At 32.5% G+C, this 14,337-nt stretch overlaps 1 protein-coding gene across 1 annotated transcript; it reads right to left on the bottom strand.

Annotated features, from left to right (window-relative positions):
• Positions 1–983: 983 nt before the first annotated feature.
• Positions 984–14,337, bottom strand: LOC111702882 (riboflavin transporter 2). Its single transcript, XM_023474677.1, has 10 exons — positions 13,920–14,337; positions 12,591–12,741; positions 11,355–11,501; positions 9,958–10,140; positions 8,890–9,065; positions 8,195–8,276; positions 6,449–6,596; positions 3,426–3,673; positions 2,578–2,688; positions 984–2,280 (listed from the first exon to the last, which is right to left on the bottom strand). The coding sequence occupies exons 1-10, from the start codon at positions 13,943–13,945 to the stop codon at positions 2,245–2,247; spliced, it is 1,308 nt and encodes a 435-aa protein (XP_023330445.1). The 5' UTR covers positions 13,946–14,337; the 3' UTR covers positions 984–2,244.

Genomic DNA, 14,337 nt, shown 5'->3' with positions numbered 1-14,337 from the left:
ATCTTTGATCTAAGCAGTACCTTTTTTTTGGGAGATTTTCGATTTAGATTATTTGTCAATTAAAGTTTTTGATTATCTTAATCTGATAAAAATTTCAACTTTTATAAACAACTTTACAAATCATAATTAGTCACTATTTTTAATAATTGATTAATACTTATAATCTTTTATAAATATGTTATGCCACTTCTTCCAAAAAATACAAAAACTTCTTTACTACATGTAAAAATCATGAGTTTTAAGAAACCTTTCCTGTAAGCGGAGGCTCGGTTACTGTATAGCGGAGGCTCGGTCCGCCAACCAAATCTGGGAGGCTCATAGCGTCCGGGGGTTCCCTTCCTCTTGCAATAGTGGAATAAAAACAAAATTCACCGTTTAAATGTAATAAAAGCTTTTTTTGTTTTAATTGAAAAAGCAAACTTAATTGTTTTAGCGGAATTAAAGCGACCTTAATAGAACTGTAATTAAAGCAAACTTCAATATTTTAGTGAATTAAAGAAAAACTTTAGTTGAATTTTAAACGAACTAGATTGTCTTGTAAGAATAAAACCCAATCTTATGGATACCAAAAAAGGCCTTCCAGTTGTAAATACAAGTAAAGAAAAAACCTGAAAAATACGTAAAATAAAAACCAAAAAATTTAGAAAAATTACTTGGTAAGAAGTATAAGTAATTTTTCGTATAAATACTTTTCTTGAAAACCAATGCATTTAAAAAAAAATTACATGGTATGATAAATACGTAAAAATACGTAAGTTCTTTAACCAAAAGTTGAGCATACGTATTTATACGTAAAAATACCTATTAATACGTATACCTATAGAGACTTTGGTATTTTTAGGTTTTCGGGTTAGTAGGGTATCTTAAGATTTAACAAAAACTAAATTTGATATTACATTTAGTACTTATTTTTATTTTCTAAGTTTTCCTACATATAAAATTAATACTATGATATTTAACATTTGAAACTGTTTCTTAATACAAAAAAATAACAACAGAATAATTATAAATGTTCTTAAATAATTTTAACCAATTTTCATCAAATATTTGGTTTCGTCCCAAAACCTTTAATGCCGGGAGAAAAATAACTTCTCAAAAAAGGCTTTAACATATTAATTTAACGATTATGTCAATGACTGTACTGTAAGTGTACTTATGTAAAACATTACAAGGATTCTCCCCAATTCAACGACATTTAATAATATTACGACAGACAACTATATTATAAAATTATGAACCTGCTTAATATGAAAATTTAAATGCTATTACACTAAATTAAATATATATCAGTGAAATGACGACTCCTCTGAATTTTCAAAGTTTCGTAGTCTCAAGACGCCTACTCGACAATTTTCAGAGTTTCGTAGTCTCAAGACGATACTCGACAATTTTCAGAGTTTCGTAGTCTCAAGACGATACTCGACAATTTTCAAAGTTTCGTAGTCTCAAGACGCCTACTCGACAATTTTCAGAGTTTCGTAGTCTCAAGACGATACTCGACAATTTTTGGCCTTCTTTACATTGAACCGTTTGATAGTATATACTTAGTAGTAATTATTGTAATACATTCTAATCCTGACAATATTCACTGTGCTACCCTCACAATATGTGTATTCTGTATAAAAAAATAGTGCCCGAGGTACATTTCCCTAGTTTTAGATTACAGATATGTAATTTCAACATGAATTCATTGCTATTTCATCTTTGCTAAGTTTGCAAGTCAAGATGGTAGCTCACTTGGATGACTTGGATTCCTGGTCCCAGTTTTAGTGGTCGGCTAAAATTTCCATTCCCCGTCCCCTATCAGCTGATGATTTGCCGTGACAGATGACTTTCTTGTGTCAACTGATGAATTGATGAGTTGTGAATGGCTGACATGATCCTGCGTCAGCAGATGAATCGACTAAACAGCTGACATGATCCTGTGCCAGCTGATAAATTGTTTTAACAACTGACATGGTCTTGGGTCAGCTGATGGTGTGTCTGGACAGCTGACATGATTCTCACGTTTCAGCTGACATGGTCCTATGTCAGCTGAAAGATATCAAGGATCAGCTAGTGCTTTGTTTTAAACAGCTGAAAGATTCCTTCTATCAATTGAAATCGGATGAAAGTTGCTTGAAATAGCTGCAGTTGGATTGAATTAGAGTAATATTCAGGACGAGCTGATATTTTAACAAGATATCAGCAGCGAGCTGATCATTTAACAAGATATCAGCAGCGAGCTGATATTTTAACAAGATATCAGCAGGTAACGTAGTAGCCCTGGAACAGATTCGTCTGAAAAAAATACACATTTTATTATTTAAACTTTAAATATTCCAGTTTAAGGGACTTTGAGCGTATTTTCAAGTGACCTTTCATGCAAAGATGACAATGCCCGATTTACAATGGTACCCTTTAAAGGTTTGTCTGATCAAGTATGAATTAGATATCCGTGTGTTAGTTTCTGTTAATTGTTTATTTCCAGTTGCGATTTCTCTGCAGAAGTGACTTGCACATTCCATGCTTATAAGAGGCAATGAAGAAATTCACAGAAATAAACACTTTTCGAGTCAGAAAAACGACTTTCTGTACCTGTGTAACTAATATGAACGCTGTAAGAGCTCCCCCGGCTGACCCTATTTGTGTAGCTGCTCCGCAGTAGAACAATGCTCCAGCCTCACGACATAACCCAGCTATCGACACCTGCAGTACACAACATACATTCAAAACTGCAGTACACACAAAAATAAACATAAAAAGTACAGTGTCCGAATTCAATGAATTTGAGCCGTGTCTTAAATCCGCCAAAAACATGTTTTAATTTAGCGCCGGCTTAAATCTTGAAACAGTGGATGTAATTTTAAGTGGAACCAACCATATTTGAGCCGCGTCTCAAATTTATGCCGCGGCTTAAATTCTTTAAGTTCGGCCTCAGTACACGTAAAGCAAATATCGAACACATTATATTGGGCACATTTCCATTTCTTAATAAGTTCTCCTTAAATCTATTTACTTGAAATGTTTTGATATCATTATTGAAATTAGGTGGAAAAAATAATAAAAACAGCCAAAAGCTATTTTCCACCTAATTGCTTTATACTTGTACTGTTAACATAATCACCAATTTGTAATTATAAACTCGTTTTGTACACAGATACAAGTATTTTATAAATAAACTTTATCTATCGATCTAATCTTGAATTACCAATTCAGGATTTGAACCGGCGGTATGTAGTTAAGCGACCTCTCCAAATAGTTTAATTTAGTCCCAGGAATGAGAATTTATAAATAGACCGATAGTGATCGGTTGTGGGGTTAGTTACGGATAGTTCAACCAATTCCCCATGCCCTTCTAATCACAATTAGAACAAGCTACTCCTCACTGTTCATTATAGTCCCTGAAAGACCGTTAAACTAGACTTGATTGCTTTAGTGCTAACCTTGACATATGAGAAAAGAGCTCCAGAAGCTACCCAGCCTAGAACAGTTAGAACAGCTCCTAGATCTCCCCAAAGCATAACTGGAGAATTCAAGGCAGTAGCTACTATATAGCTGGTGGTAATAATACCCAGTAGTGCCAGTAATCCAACCATCTTCTTGTTGTAGCAAGGCAGGAACATCGCCAAGAAAGCCATCAAAGGATTAGCCATTGCGTTAAGCGTAGCTGCTAAGTGATAAACTGTGTTTCCTAAATATTTTTTTTGAATTAATAGGACTTTAGACGTATTTTAGTCGTGAATTAAAGAGATGTCTTTGCTTAGCGCATGGAATTTTATTTCTCTACAAAAGTGACTGCTGCAGGAACAATGAAGGAAATTGTCTTAATTAAAAAGATTTAAGATAGAATTATTATCGGAAATGCCACTCTATAGATGGAGGGTCCATTTAAATAAATATGCTCCTCCATTTAAATTAAGAGAGTATTTCTCAAACTTCTTCGATTCAAATGATGCCCTCCCCCCCCCCCCCCGAGACCCAGGGGTGACAAGAGTAAGATTAGAGAGATGAGTTTCTATTGTTAGAATGGTTTATAGTTTAGAATAGTTTAGTATAGTTCAAAATACCCAAGATATATGCAATAACTAGGAATTGCAGAGATAGTAAGCTCTGTTTTTTCGCTTTCATAAGATTAATGATGTAATAGTTGGTTTTAGTTTTAAGGCATTTATCTCTAGCGCAGGAGCCTATGATTTTTTATATCTTTTATAAATACTTCGCTTGTCTGTTTGTATCCAATTCACGTCAAAACGGCTGAACCGATCGGGCCCAAATTTTGTGTGGGACCTCATATGACCCCAGGGAAGGTTTATGAATGATCAACATTTCAAAAATTTGCCTCCAACAAAATACAATTTTCAATAAATTTAAAAATCCATTGAATTGTTTATTAAATCCACGATTTTTTTAAAATCCGCGAACTTTTTTTGATTTTGTTTTACAATGAATTCAGAGAAATGTTCACATTAGAAATTATAGATGGGCGCGATAAAAGTCTTGTATTATAGAAAGGATGAACCATTTTAGTTAGACATATTAAGAGACGTAGTTTAACTAACCGTAAACGGTTCAACTACTTCTCGTTTACCTTTAAATACGACTTCAGGCCTATATTTTCTGTTAAACTCTACATTTTTTAAGTGGAAGAAAATCAATCTAGTAGTAATTAGAAAATTATAACATGGGATACTGCAGCCCTAAATGCAGTGCTTAGGATCCTGGATCCGGATAAAATTGAAAATAATCAACCAAAACCTGCTTCAAAAAAGTTTTTGCTCTCATAGCACAAACTTAAACAAATACCCTCAGACTGCTGTTCCATCAAGTTTCAGCATAAGATTAAGCGGAAAAAGAAACTTAAATGTAAAAAATTTTAAATTTGTCAAATAATAAGTAAATTATGACCTGGATCCGGATCCCTTTTTTTCAGGGTCGAATTCTTCGGATCCACATCAAAATAAACTGGATCCTAACCATTGATTTAATGTTAAAAAAATGGTCAGACATGATCCCTCTGCACAACAATTTTTAAGCATGTTAGAATAGTGGGGAGGGGGGCTCATTTGTTAATTTAGGTCACTATTGATTATTCAGTATATAAACTTATACAGTACAGTATATATTAACCAAGGTGATAAATGAAAGCCCAAAAATACCAGATATTCATTTGTATCTGGCTGGAGATTGAAGAAGGTGTGAAGAAGGGCCAATAATGTTTCTTTTACATCAGGCAATATCTTCAGAAAGTTGTCAAGATAAATAATGAGAAACAAGTCTCTTGGGATAGGTCGTGCAGGTTGTGTATTTTGGAACCAGAAAATCATCTCATTTATTTATTTCTTTAAAAAAAAAGTTCCAAAATGAAGTACATAATTTCATTTTAAATTTGTTGTAGTTTCCTAACAATAAACTCTTTTTTGAAATTGATAAGTTATCAAGTACTCCTAAAATAATAAAAAAATATAATCTGTGTATTGAAACACTGTAATATTATCAAGTTATCAAGTACTCCTAGAATGATAAAAAATATAAATCTGTGCATTGAAACACTGTAATAATATAAAGTTATCAAGTACTCCTAGATTAATAAAAAAACATAATCTGTGTATTGAAACACTGTAATATTATCAAGTTATCAAGTACTCCTAGAATAATAAAAAAGATAAATCTGTTTGTAATATAATGAATCTACAAAATACTCTTAAGAGTAAAAAAGATAAATCTGTGTGTTGGAGCAATGTAATTTTATCCGTCTTCAAATATTGACACCACAGCTCCTCGGTGGGGATAGTATTGGGAAGAAGAAATATAAAACAAAATCTAAATAACATGCTAAAAATATTTTCGACAAAAACAAAAAATGAAAGGATTCTAGCCGTGATTTAAAGCTATTAGAGAATGGGAATGGAGCAGGAGAGTTATATATGAGGTTCACTTGTATTTTTTTGTAGCTAATAACACAGATGATAAACACACATGTGATAATTGATTATAGCAGTCGGTAACGTACTGGACAAATCTTTAAAGAACCATCTTTAAACTATCTAAACTATACTATATTGGATTGAGTGCAAAAGCTGGTCAATTTAAAATTTGTTTAAGGTTCTTTGGCCCTGGAAAATATTTCCGTATAAAAAATGTCAATTTGTGCAAACGGGGAAAGTCGTCAGTGGAGCATAACACCCATGTCCGGAGAAGCAACACCTCTTTTGTAATCTTCCCAAAAACATGAATTTTACATTTCTGCAGGTAAAATCTTTATAATCTTTTACTTTTGTAAATTAAATCAAAGAGACAAATATTGGGGGAACCTTGTAAAACTATTTCCTGGGAGTTTAAAATTCCACTGAATGCATTCAAATACCTAATGAGGGCCGGGTTTATAATTTTGCTGGAGGGATTCAGATATATGTCTGAGATCCTGAGCACTGCACTGGTGGAACTGTGAAGGCTAAAAACTACTTACCGTAAGGTAGACAGGAGTAGGATTGTATTGATGGAAGAGCTCCATTGGCCAGGAAGCATACAGCTCCAAGGAGCACCAAAAGAGGATAGATGCTCCCAGGTTGGATTACAGGAGTTACAGCTCGGGGAGATATTTCACCAGAATCATCCTGAAACAACAGGGTTTAGTTTTCAACAAATATTTTCGCTCAATTCGAAAAAAAGGATTTTCAGGGGAAAAGTATCAAGACCAAATAGAGGGGGAGAAAATTTTGTCCAATTTTCCTTTTTTTTGAATTTTTTGAAATGGGTGATATTATTCATTATATATTCTCCAGTCCCAAATCATCCCATATATTGAATATTCATTCACATTTAACCACGTTTTATTGTTCAGATCTAAATACAGGGAACGTACTCAGTGTAAGAAATGGGCCAAGTGTTAGTTTTGGAATTTACCCTAATATAGGAACGTGAAAATTTGTTAAGTTTTTTCGAGGGAAATTTCAGGTCACATGAAATGAATCAAGTGATGATTTTAGTTAGAATCGATAACATATAATCCTGTTATGAAGAAAGGACCCGGAACTCATTAAACCAATTTGTTTTCTCTAAACTTTCTCTGAAAGCGATTCATTCTATTTCTAAAAAGGTTAGATATGATGAATCCGTATCCTTTCTAGGGAACTCATTAATATTTTAAAATGTCTTTTCCAGCAATGAAAATAGTTTAACCCTATCCCTGCTGGGGTACTTGAAAACCAGGATATGCTGGGGGGGGGGGGTCAATTTGACCCCCCCCCCTAAATCCCATGTTTTATGTCCAAATATGACAAATGATACATCATTAGAAAGCTCTTGTGCTCTACTTTTAGAATCTGGAAAAAATTGCAAATTTGCAAAAATAGAATTTTTTATCGCAAAATCCATGCAGTTATATAGAAAAAATGTTTGCAAAAAAAAATTTATCCAAAAAATGAAAAATTATACATTTTGAAAAGCCCTTGACCATGCCATTTCAAATATGCAAAAATTTTTGCAATATTTGAAATTACCTGATTTTTAATCAAGAAAAACTAAAAATGTGCAAATTTCCTTTGACAGGTTATTTGCAAAAAATTTGCAATTTTTTTTTCGCAAAACTTGTGCAATCCGTTTCCTTATGTCNATAGGATGGTAGAGTAGTATCTGAATATATATATCCTGTAATATCTCTTGATTAGGTTGAGTCTAGTATGGTGTAGAGGAGGGTAGAGTAGTATCTGAATACGCGTCCTGTATCAGTTCTCTCTACTCCTATATCCGGCATCCCTTCAACCTTCTCCTAACTGCAGAGAAGGTTTACTGACCCCCCCCCAGCAGGAATAGGGTTAAGAAAAATAAATTAGTCTTTGAGAAAGTTAAAGGCTTTAAACTTGAATGTTGAACTTCTTTCTTTCATCTGAACCCAAGGACGGGGATGCCTGAAAAAGACGTTCTCACAAACCAAATACGATAGGTTCAATTTCATGCAATTAAAAAGAGTCCCGGGGTGTATACTTTCTTTAAAAATCATGTTTAACCCAGAAATTGAGTATTTTTACAATTGTGTGTTCTCTGTAAAACTGAGTTGCGGATTTTATCGAATTTAGCCCTTTTTAAGATGGGAAAACGACGATATCTTTCCCAATGCTGCACAGATAAGATTTAAAGATTGTGAATCGGACATGCCAATCCTTACTTAGAATCTGAATAAAGATTACACCGCAGTCCCTTTAATTTTCCTTACCTTGTCCCTGTGCTGGGTTTGAAGATCCTCACTTGATCCTGATCCTCTCCTACCGCTAGGGATCAATCCTTCTCTTTCCTCTCTACAACCCAGAAATATATATAATCAAGGACGGAGATCTTTGTGATCAAAAGGAGTAATATGAGAACCGTAATATCGTAAATAATACTAAAACTTTTTTAATCATAACAATCATATCCTTTTTGTATCTATTAGTCTTTACAAAACATGTTTAATTATATTCAATTTATTTTCCTTAAAATTCGAGTATTCTCAGCAAAGAGTTTTAAATTAAATTAAATTAAGATTGTACTCAATTTCCATTAAAAAAATGTTACATATGGAGAAATTTCAAGGAAAAAAGTAACCAAAAAAACCCGATCGCTTTAAAAGGGTAAGTTCGGTTCGTTTTTTCTCGGTTATTTTCTTTTAGGATGGTGTGGTGTAAGAAAACCAAATGTTTAGAATAAACACTTCAAAATTTGTAGAACATCTGAGATTTTTGTGGAAACTTTTAAAGATACAAAAAGCTCTTGCCCATCAAATTGTGCATGTTTATACATCACAAGATATCAGGTGGAAACTCTTCGAAATAATTGATAATAAAATCCTTTTTTTAACCAGTGAATTAGTTAATAATTATAAAACTAAATAAAAATAAAAATAAAAATAAATCCAATAAATCTCCGGGTTTCCTTGAAGAAGGTAGGAAGTGAAGAAGAATAAATGCAGTGAGTGAAAGAATCATCATCCCAAGAAGGAAAAGAAAGAAGTCCTGAGCAGTAAACCTCGGTTCCTCGGATACAGGAACCAAGACAGTTGTTCCGTTCGTCAAGGTCTGGTTCTGACAAGTTGGGTTTCCTCCAACACCCTGAGAATATACAGAAATTAGATCAAGAAGTTATCCGTATTTTTTAAGTTTTAAATTGCTCTTGGATATCAGGTTGTCGGAACCCAACAGAGATAACTATAGATTGACAAATCAAGCAATTATGTCTTGACATTCTGGCCGAGTGAAAATCGAGATCAAGCATTGTAAATTCATGTTATCTTATACACAAGTTTTAACCTCAGGTTACCTAGGAATATTGTTGCCGTATTGAACAGAATAGTTTATAATTGCATAAAAATTCCGTGTAAGATATAAAAATAAATGTCATCCGACTGTTTTAAGTCTCTGCTTCTCTGTGAGGAAAAATCTAAATTTTCCAAATTTAAGGAGTGTAATGTAATACATCCATTTACTCTGCTGAAGGGTTTCTCTCAGTTCAATTTATCCTGATTCTAAACTTAGATTAAACATTTTTCAACAGTTCAGTGCTCAGTGAACATATCCCTTAATATTGAGTAGGGGGAATACACCCCCCCCCCCACCTAATAAAAAATCTTGTTTTTAAAGTTCTAAAATTATTTATTGACATAAACTCTACGTTATATATAATAAACCCAAGAAACTCTATAAAAAAAACATTTTTTAGAGCTTAGTCAGTGGTTATTATTCTTTTTAAATATAGAAAATACAAAAAGTATCAGAGGAATAAATGATTAAGAAATATTGTTCTTAATTTCTAAAAAAGGGGGTGATTTTTGATGATTTAAAAAAAAATTGAACGTTTTACCTATGAAAAATTCATTTATTTTCCTTGTAAATCATTTGTTTTCCTTTATCCGGGAAAGAAATTGGGGAAAATATACACCCCTGTAAATTAACTCATATTGAAACATATTTAAAAATCTTTTATAAAGATGATTTAAAGGGTAACCTGTGCTAGCGCTGCGATGGAAGGAATAAACCCGCTCATCCCCTCCCCCACCAGATAGGAGTTGAGGTAGACGTCTCTATACAACCCCATGTAGGGCAGGAACAAGACGGAGCTGGTGCAGTCCACCAGGGACAAGAGGAACACGAAAACAAACAACATCGTCGACCTCTCCACACCAACAATCTGAACGTTAACTGTCGTTGTAAATACAAGTGACCATAAACTTGAAGGGGGCATGCAAGATTCACAGAGGTACCCTCTGAACCTTTATTTGATCAAAAATGTAGAAAATGTAATAGTTTTTAAAAATAGTCAATTTTCAAAGAGAAAAAGATTGTTCGCATTATTGATCAGATAACGCTTTTAAGGATACCGTTGTAAATCGGACACTAAAGCTACGTCTGCATACATTTAAAGTTTTCTCTTTTCTTTATGAAGAGAACTGTTTCCATCTGAAAATATTATATGTGAACTTTAAAAATTAAATTCCCACTTTTTTCATTTCATATTTTTATTGAATGTTAATGGATAGGTCAGTTAATTTTCTTCATTGCAAACCAGTGAGAGTAGATTTGTCCTGGTTCACAATATCAAAACTTGAATTAAATTAGGATAAGAGGATAAAAATTGATAATCTTTGTTGAATAAAAATACGAGAAATAACAAGGAAAACAAAAAATTATGAAAAGGGAAAGAGAAATTTAAAAAAAATGAAATAAATATATCAGAGCCGTTAAAAAATGGCTTATGGAAAGTAAAGACAAAAATAAAAATAGGATCACTTAGTAATAATGATCCGTTTGTAATGGACAATTTCAGACAAAATAAATAAGCATTAATTTAAAACGGGAAAAGGTCAGATATAAAATGTTTCAGAAAATCAGGCAGTATTAAAAATAAGAACCTGAAAACCAGTGATTACGATCTGCCACAGTTTGGTTTCCTGGATCCGAATTTTTTTAGGGTTTTATTCTTATAATTTGGGAAAATAAATGATTTTTTAAGGAAACAATTAAGAAAAAGAAAGAAAAAAGTTGCCTCATAATGTCCAATCAATTTATCAAAACTCTGAAAATAAACACCCCTAAGACGTATCCGAACCCAAGGGGGATAATATCAACTAAAACGAGTTAAAACGTATTGCGTTTAAAACAAAAACAAAACTTAACTATTAACTAATGAGAGATTATTGAAAAATTCCTAATATCTGAAAGGTTCAAGTCTTAGCATAAAAAAGCAATTAAAAAAATTCTTCATTATTTAAAAAATAAATAAAATTTGAAGAGATGTCAACGACCTTGATCCATATTCGCATCAAAATGAAATGGATCCCAAACATTGGAACAACATTATAGAGAACCCAGATGATAAAAAAGTTAATGAATATTCTTTATTACCTCCGAGGTCACACTCCATGACAATGCTAGACCTAATGAGGCTCCGCAACCTAGGACTAGGACGATAAGAATGATGATGTGAGGAGGGGGAGGGCGGGGGAGAAAGGCTCGGAGGAGACTATATCCAATAGGACCAATATTGGCGATCTAAACACAGGATAATAAATTAGTTGGTTTAATAAAAGTATTATGTTTTTTTTTTATTCATTTAACATTAACTCAGGAAAATTATCAGTTCGTTAAAAATAATGTTGGAGAAGTTTAACAAAAACAATTTAAAAATTTTGACAAAATTAATTTTGATGAAATTTATCATAAGTTTAATAAAATTCTTTTTGTTTTGTTTAGCCATTAGATATTAGGACTGAAAATGACAGTCACTGCATAATATTACGCGACCCTAGATAACAGCGACCCTTAAATTTATTAGCGCTGTTAACGATCCACAGCATACACCCCAGTTTTAAAATTTTGAACACAAATAAGACAATCTGAACAAATCAAATTTATTTCCGAGTACCAGACAAATTTAATAATTTCTGTCAAAATAACCATTTTGTTGATAAAAACAAGGAGTTGGTTTGTAAATGCAGATTTTATTAGCTGTAAGAAGTGAATTTATTTTGCATTATCTAAAAAATATCCACAGAAACCAGAGTTTTGGCAATAATGCGAGTTATTTTGACAAAGGTCATTAAAGTAAAGCGAGGAAATGGCCGAGATATCGCAGAACGAAGATATCGCTTCTTAGATAATAGTTAAAGGACACCCGTATAGGATGGAATAAGAAAAATCTAGAAAAGGGAATAGATGTGTCCTTTCAGCATATAATAATATAATCTATATAATAAAGCTCTGATATATTTGTAACCATATATATATTTGTCGGCTACAGATGGCCTAACGGCTGGACCGAATGGGCTGAATTTTTTTTGGAACCTAGGGGTATCCCGGGGGTAATATAGGCTAAAACAAATTCGGAATTTTTTTCTTCGAAAATTTAATTCTTTTTAAATCGATTTAAAAAAATCAAACATTTTCTTTAATTTGATTAAAAAAATTCTATGGGCAATGCCCGGCATTTCAGATAATATTTCATAAATGATCCTTTTATGTTGGAAAAAGGACGCAAGTTGACGGTAAACATTGAAGTAACTAAATACATCCGAGGACGAACATTGCACTGCAAAAACGTGGAACATACATACATCACACAGCTTTTAATTCATAAGATACCTGTACTATAGTTGATAGATACGAGGGTAGAGCCCATCCCTCCGGTAGCTGGTTTACTAGGACAGGGAGCTCCACCCATAGCCCGTTTATTGATATCCAGGAGGATATTCCGAACACAACAGCTAGTAGGTCAACCAGCACAACACGACCTCTGGAATACACAGTTATCATCATTTTTTAGATATTATTTGAATCATTAACATTCAATCCATTAAAAAGGTATCGACGCTCCTTGCCACCGAAGTGTATCAATGGATATTTTAATGGTTTTTATATTGTTCAAAAAGGGTAAATGCAACGTAGCATCGGCTATCTTAACTTCCCTGTGGTTTGAACCAACAAAAACACGAATTAATAATTTAAGAAATATGAGCTTTGTGACGTTCAATCAAGATGCTTCTAAAAAATTCTTAAAATTGTATGTTTTTATTTGCATATCATGATTTGAGTCCTATAGTTTTTCAGTTAACATCATATTTTTAATGTTTTTTCTTATCATCTTTTTTTATTTTGATGGTTTGACGTTCACGAGGTTCCTCAAAAATTTGAAAAGTTCAACAAATCTTTTAAATGATTTAACATGTAACATGTTAATTTATTTTTTTAATCAAACAATGTCTTAAATGTTTTTTTCTCTTGTGATCTCTGTTTATTTTTTATTTTGATTTAGTAAGAACAGAAAAGGGTAAACAAATCAAAACAAATTAATATTTTTTGACGTTCAAGAGGCTTCTTAAAATTTTTTTAAGTTCAACAAATTTTAAAATTGTAATTGTTATTTCCATATCATGATTTGGGTTCTTTTCTATTTTTGGTTGTTGTGATTTATGTTGATTTTTTATTTTAATGGTTTTAATACGATTAGAACTGAAAAGGGTAAAAATAGGGAAATAATTGTTTGACCCAAAATCCACACCAAATGACAAATTTTACAAAAATGCGAGTTTTTTGACGTGCAAGAGGCTAAACAAAAATATTAAATTTTTTATTCTATGCAAAATTTTAATTTTGACCTAAGGTATAACCCTAGACAAGTTTTCAAAACATTCGTTAAAATATATTTGGGTTTCTTATTTTAGTTCTAAATATCCAGAATGTGCCTAAATGTAATTAAAGCAAACTTAAGATACAATTTTGAAACATAATAGACTAAATAGATTTTTTGCGGAACTGCCTAAAAGCTCAAAAATCCTTGACAGAAGAAACCCGACTAAAAAAAGAATTAGAAGAACAATAAATAACTTGAAAATACCCCCCCCCCTTCCTAGTCCGGTGCCCTAAATGTAAAAATTTGAATAAAACCAGGTTTAGAATATTTTGTTATTCTACCTGATAAACTCTTGAAAACTCATCATTGTTGTCTGGTTCAACACTCTAGATATTCACATTAGTTTCAAGTTAACATTGTTTTAGAATCCGTTAATTCAGATCTGTTTACTCCTGTCACATATATTTTCATCGTCTTAGGTATTCACATGTTGATCACCTTGGGACTTAGAATTTGTAATTCACTTTATTTGTTTATTTCTGTATTCGTGAGTTGAAAAGCATAACGTTTAACAGATGTTTATGATTTAAAATATAATTTGTCATGCATTCTTATCATTTGCAGAGAAGGGTTTGGATTTTGCTTTGATTTCTGTTGCGTCATTCAGTGCACATTTTAAGCAATAGCTAGAGAGGAAGTGATCTGTCATCTAATCATGCTAACACTGGAACTCATTGTTCTGAAAATAATTTGTCATTT

Source organism: Eurytemora carolleeae, unplaced genomic scaffold (assembly GCF_000591075.1).
Source record: "Eurytemora carolleeae unplaced genomic scaffold, Eaff_2.0 scaffold521, whole genome shotgun sequence".
Lineage (NCBI taxonomy): Eukaryota > Metazoa > Arthropoda > Copepoda > Calanoida > Temoridae > Eurytemora > Eurytemora carolleeae.
This window is presented reverse-complemented; position numbering and strand designations above follow the sequence as displayed.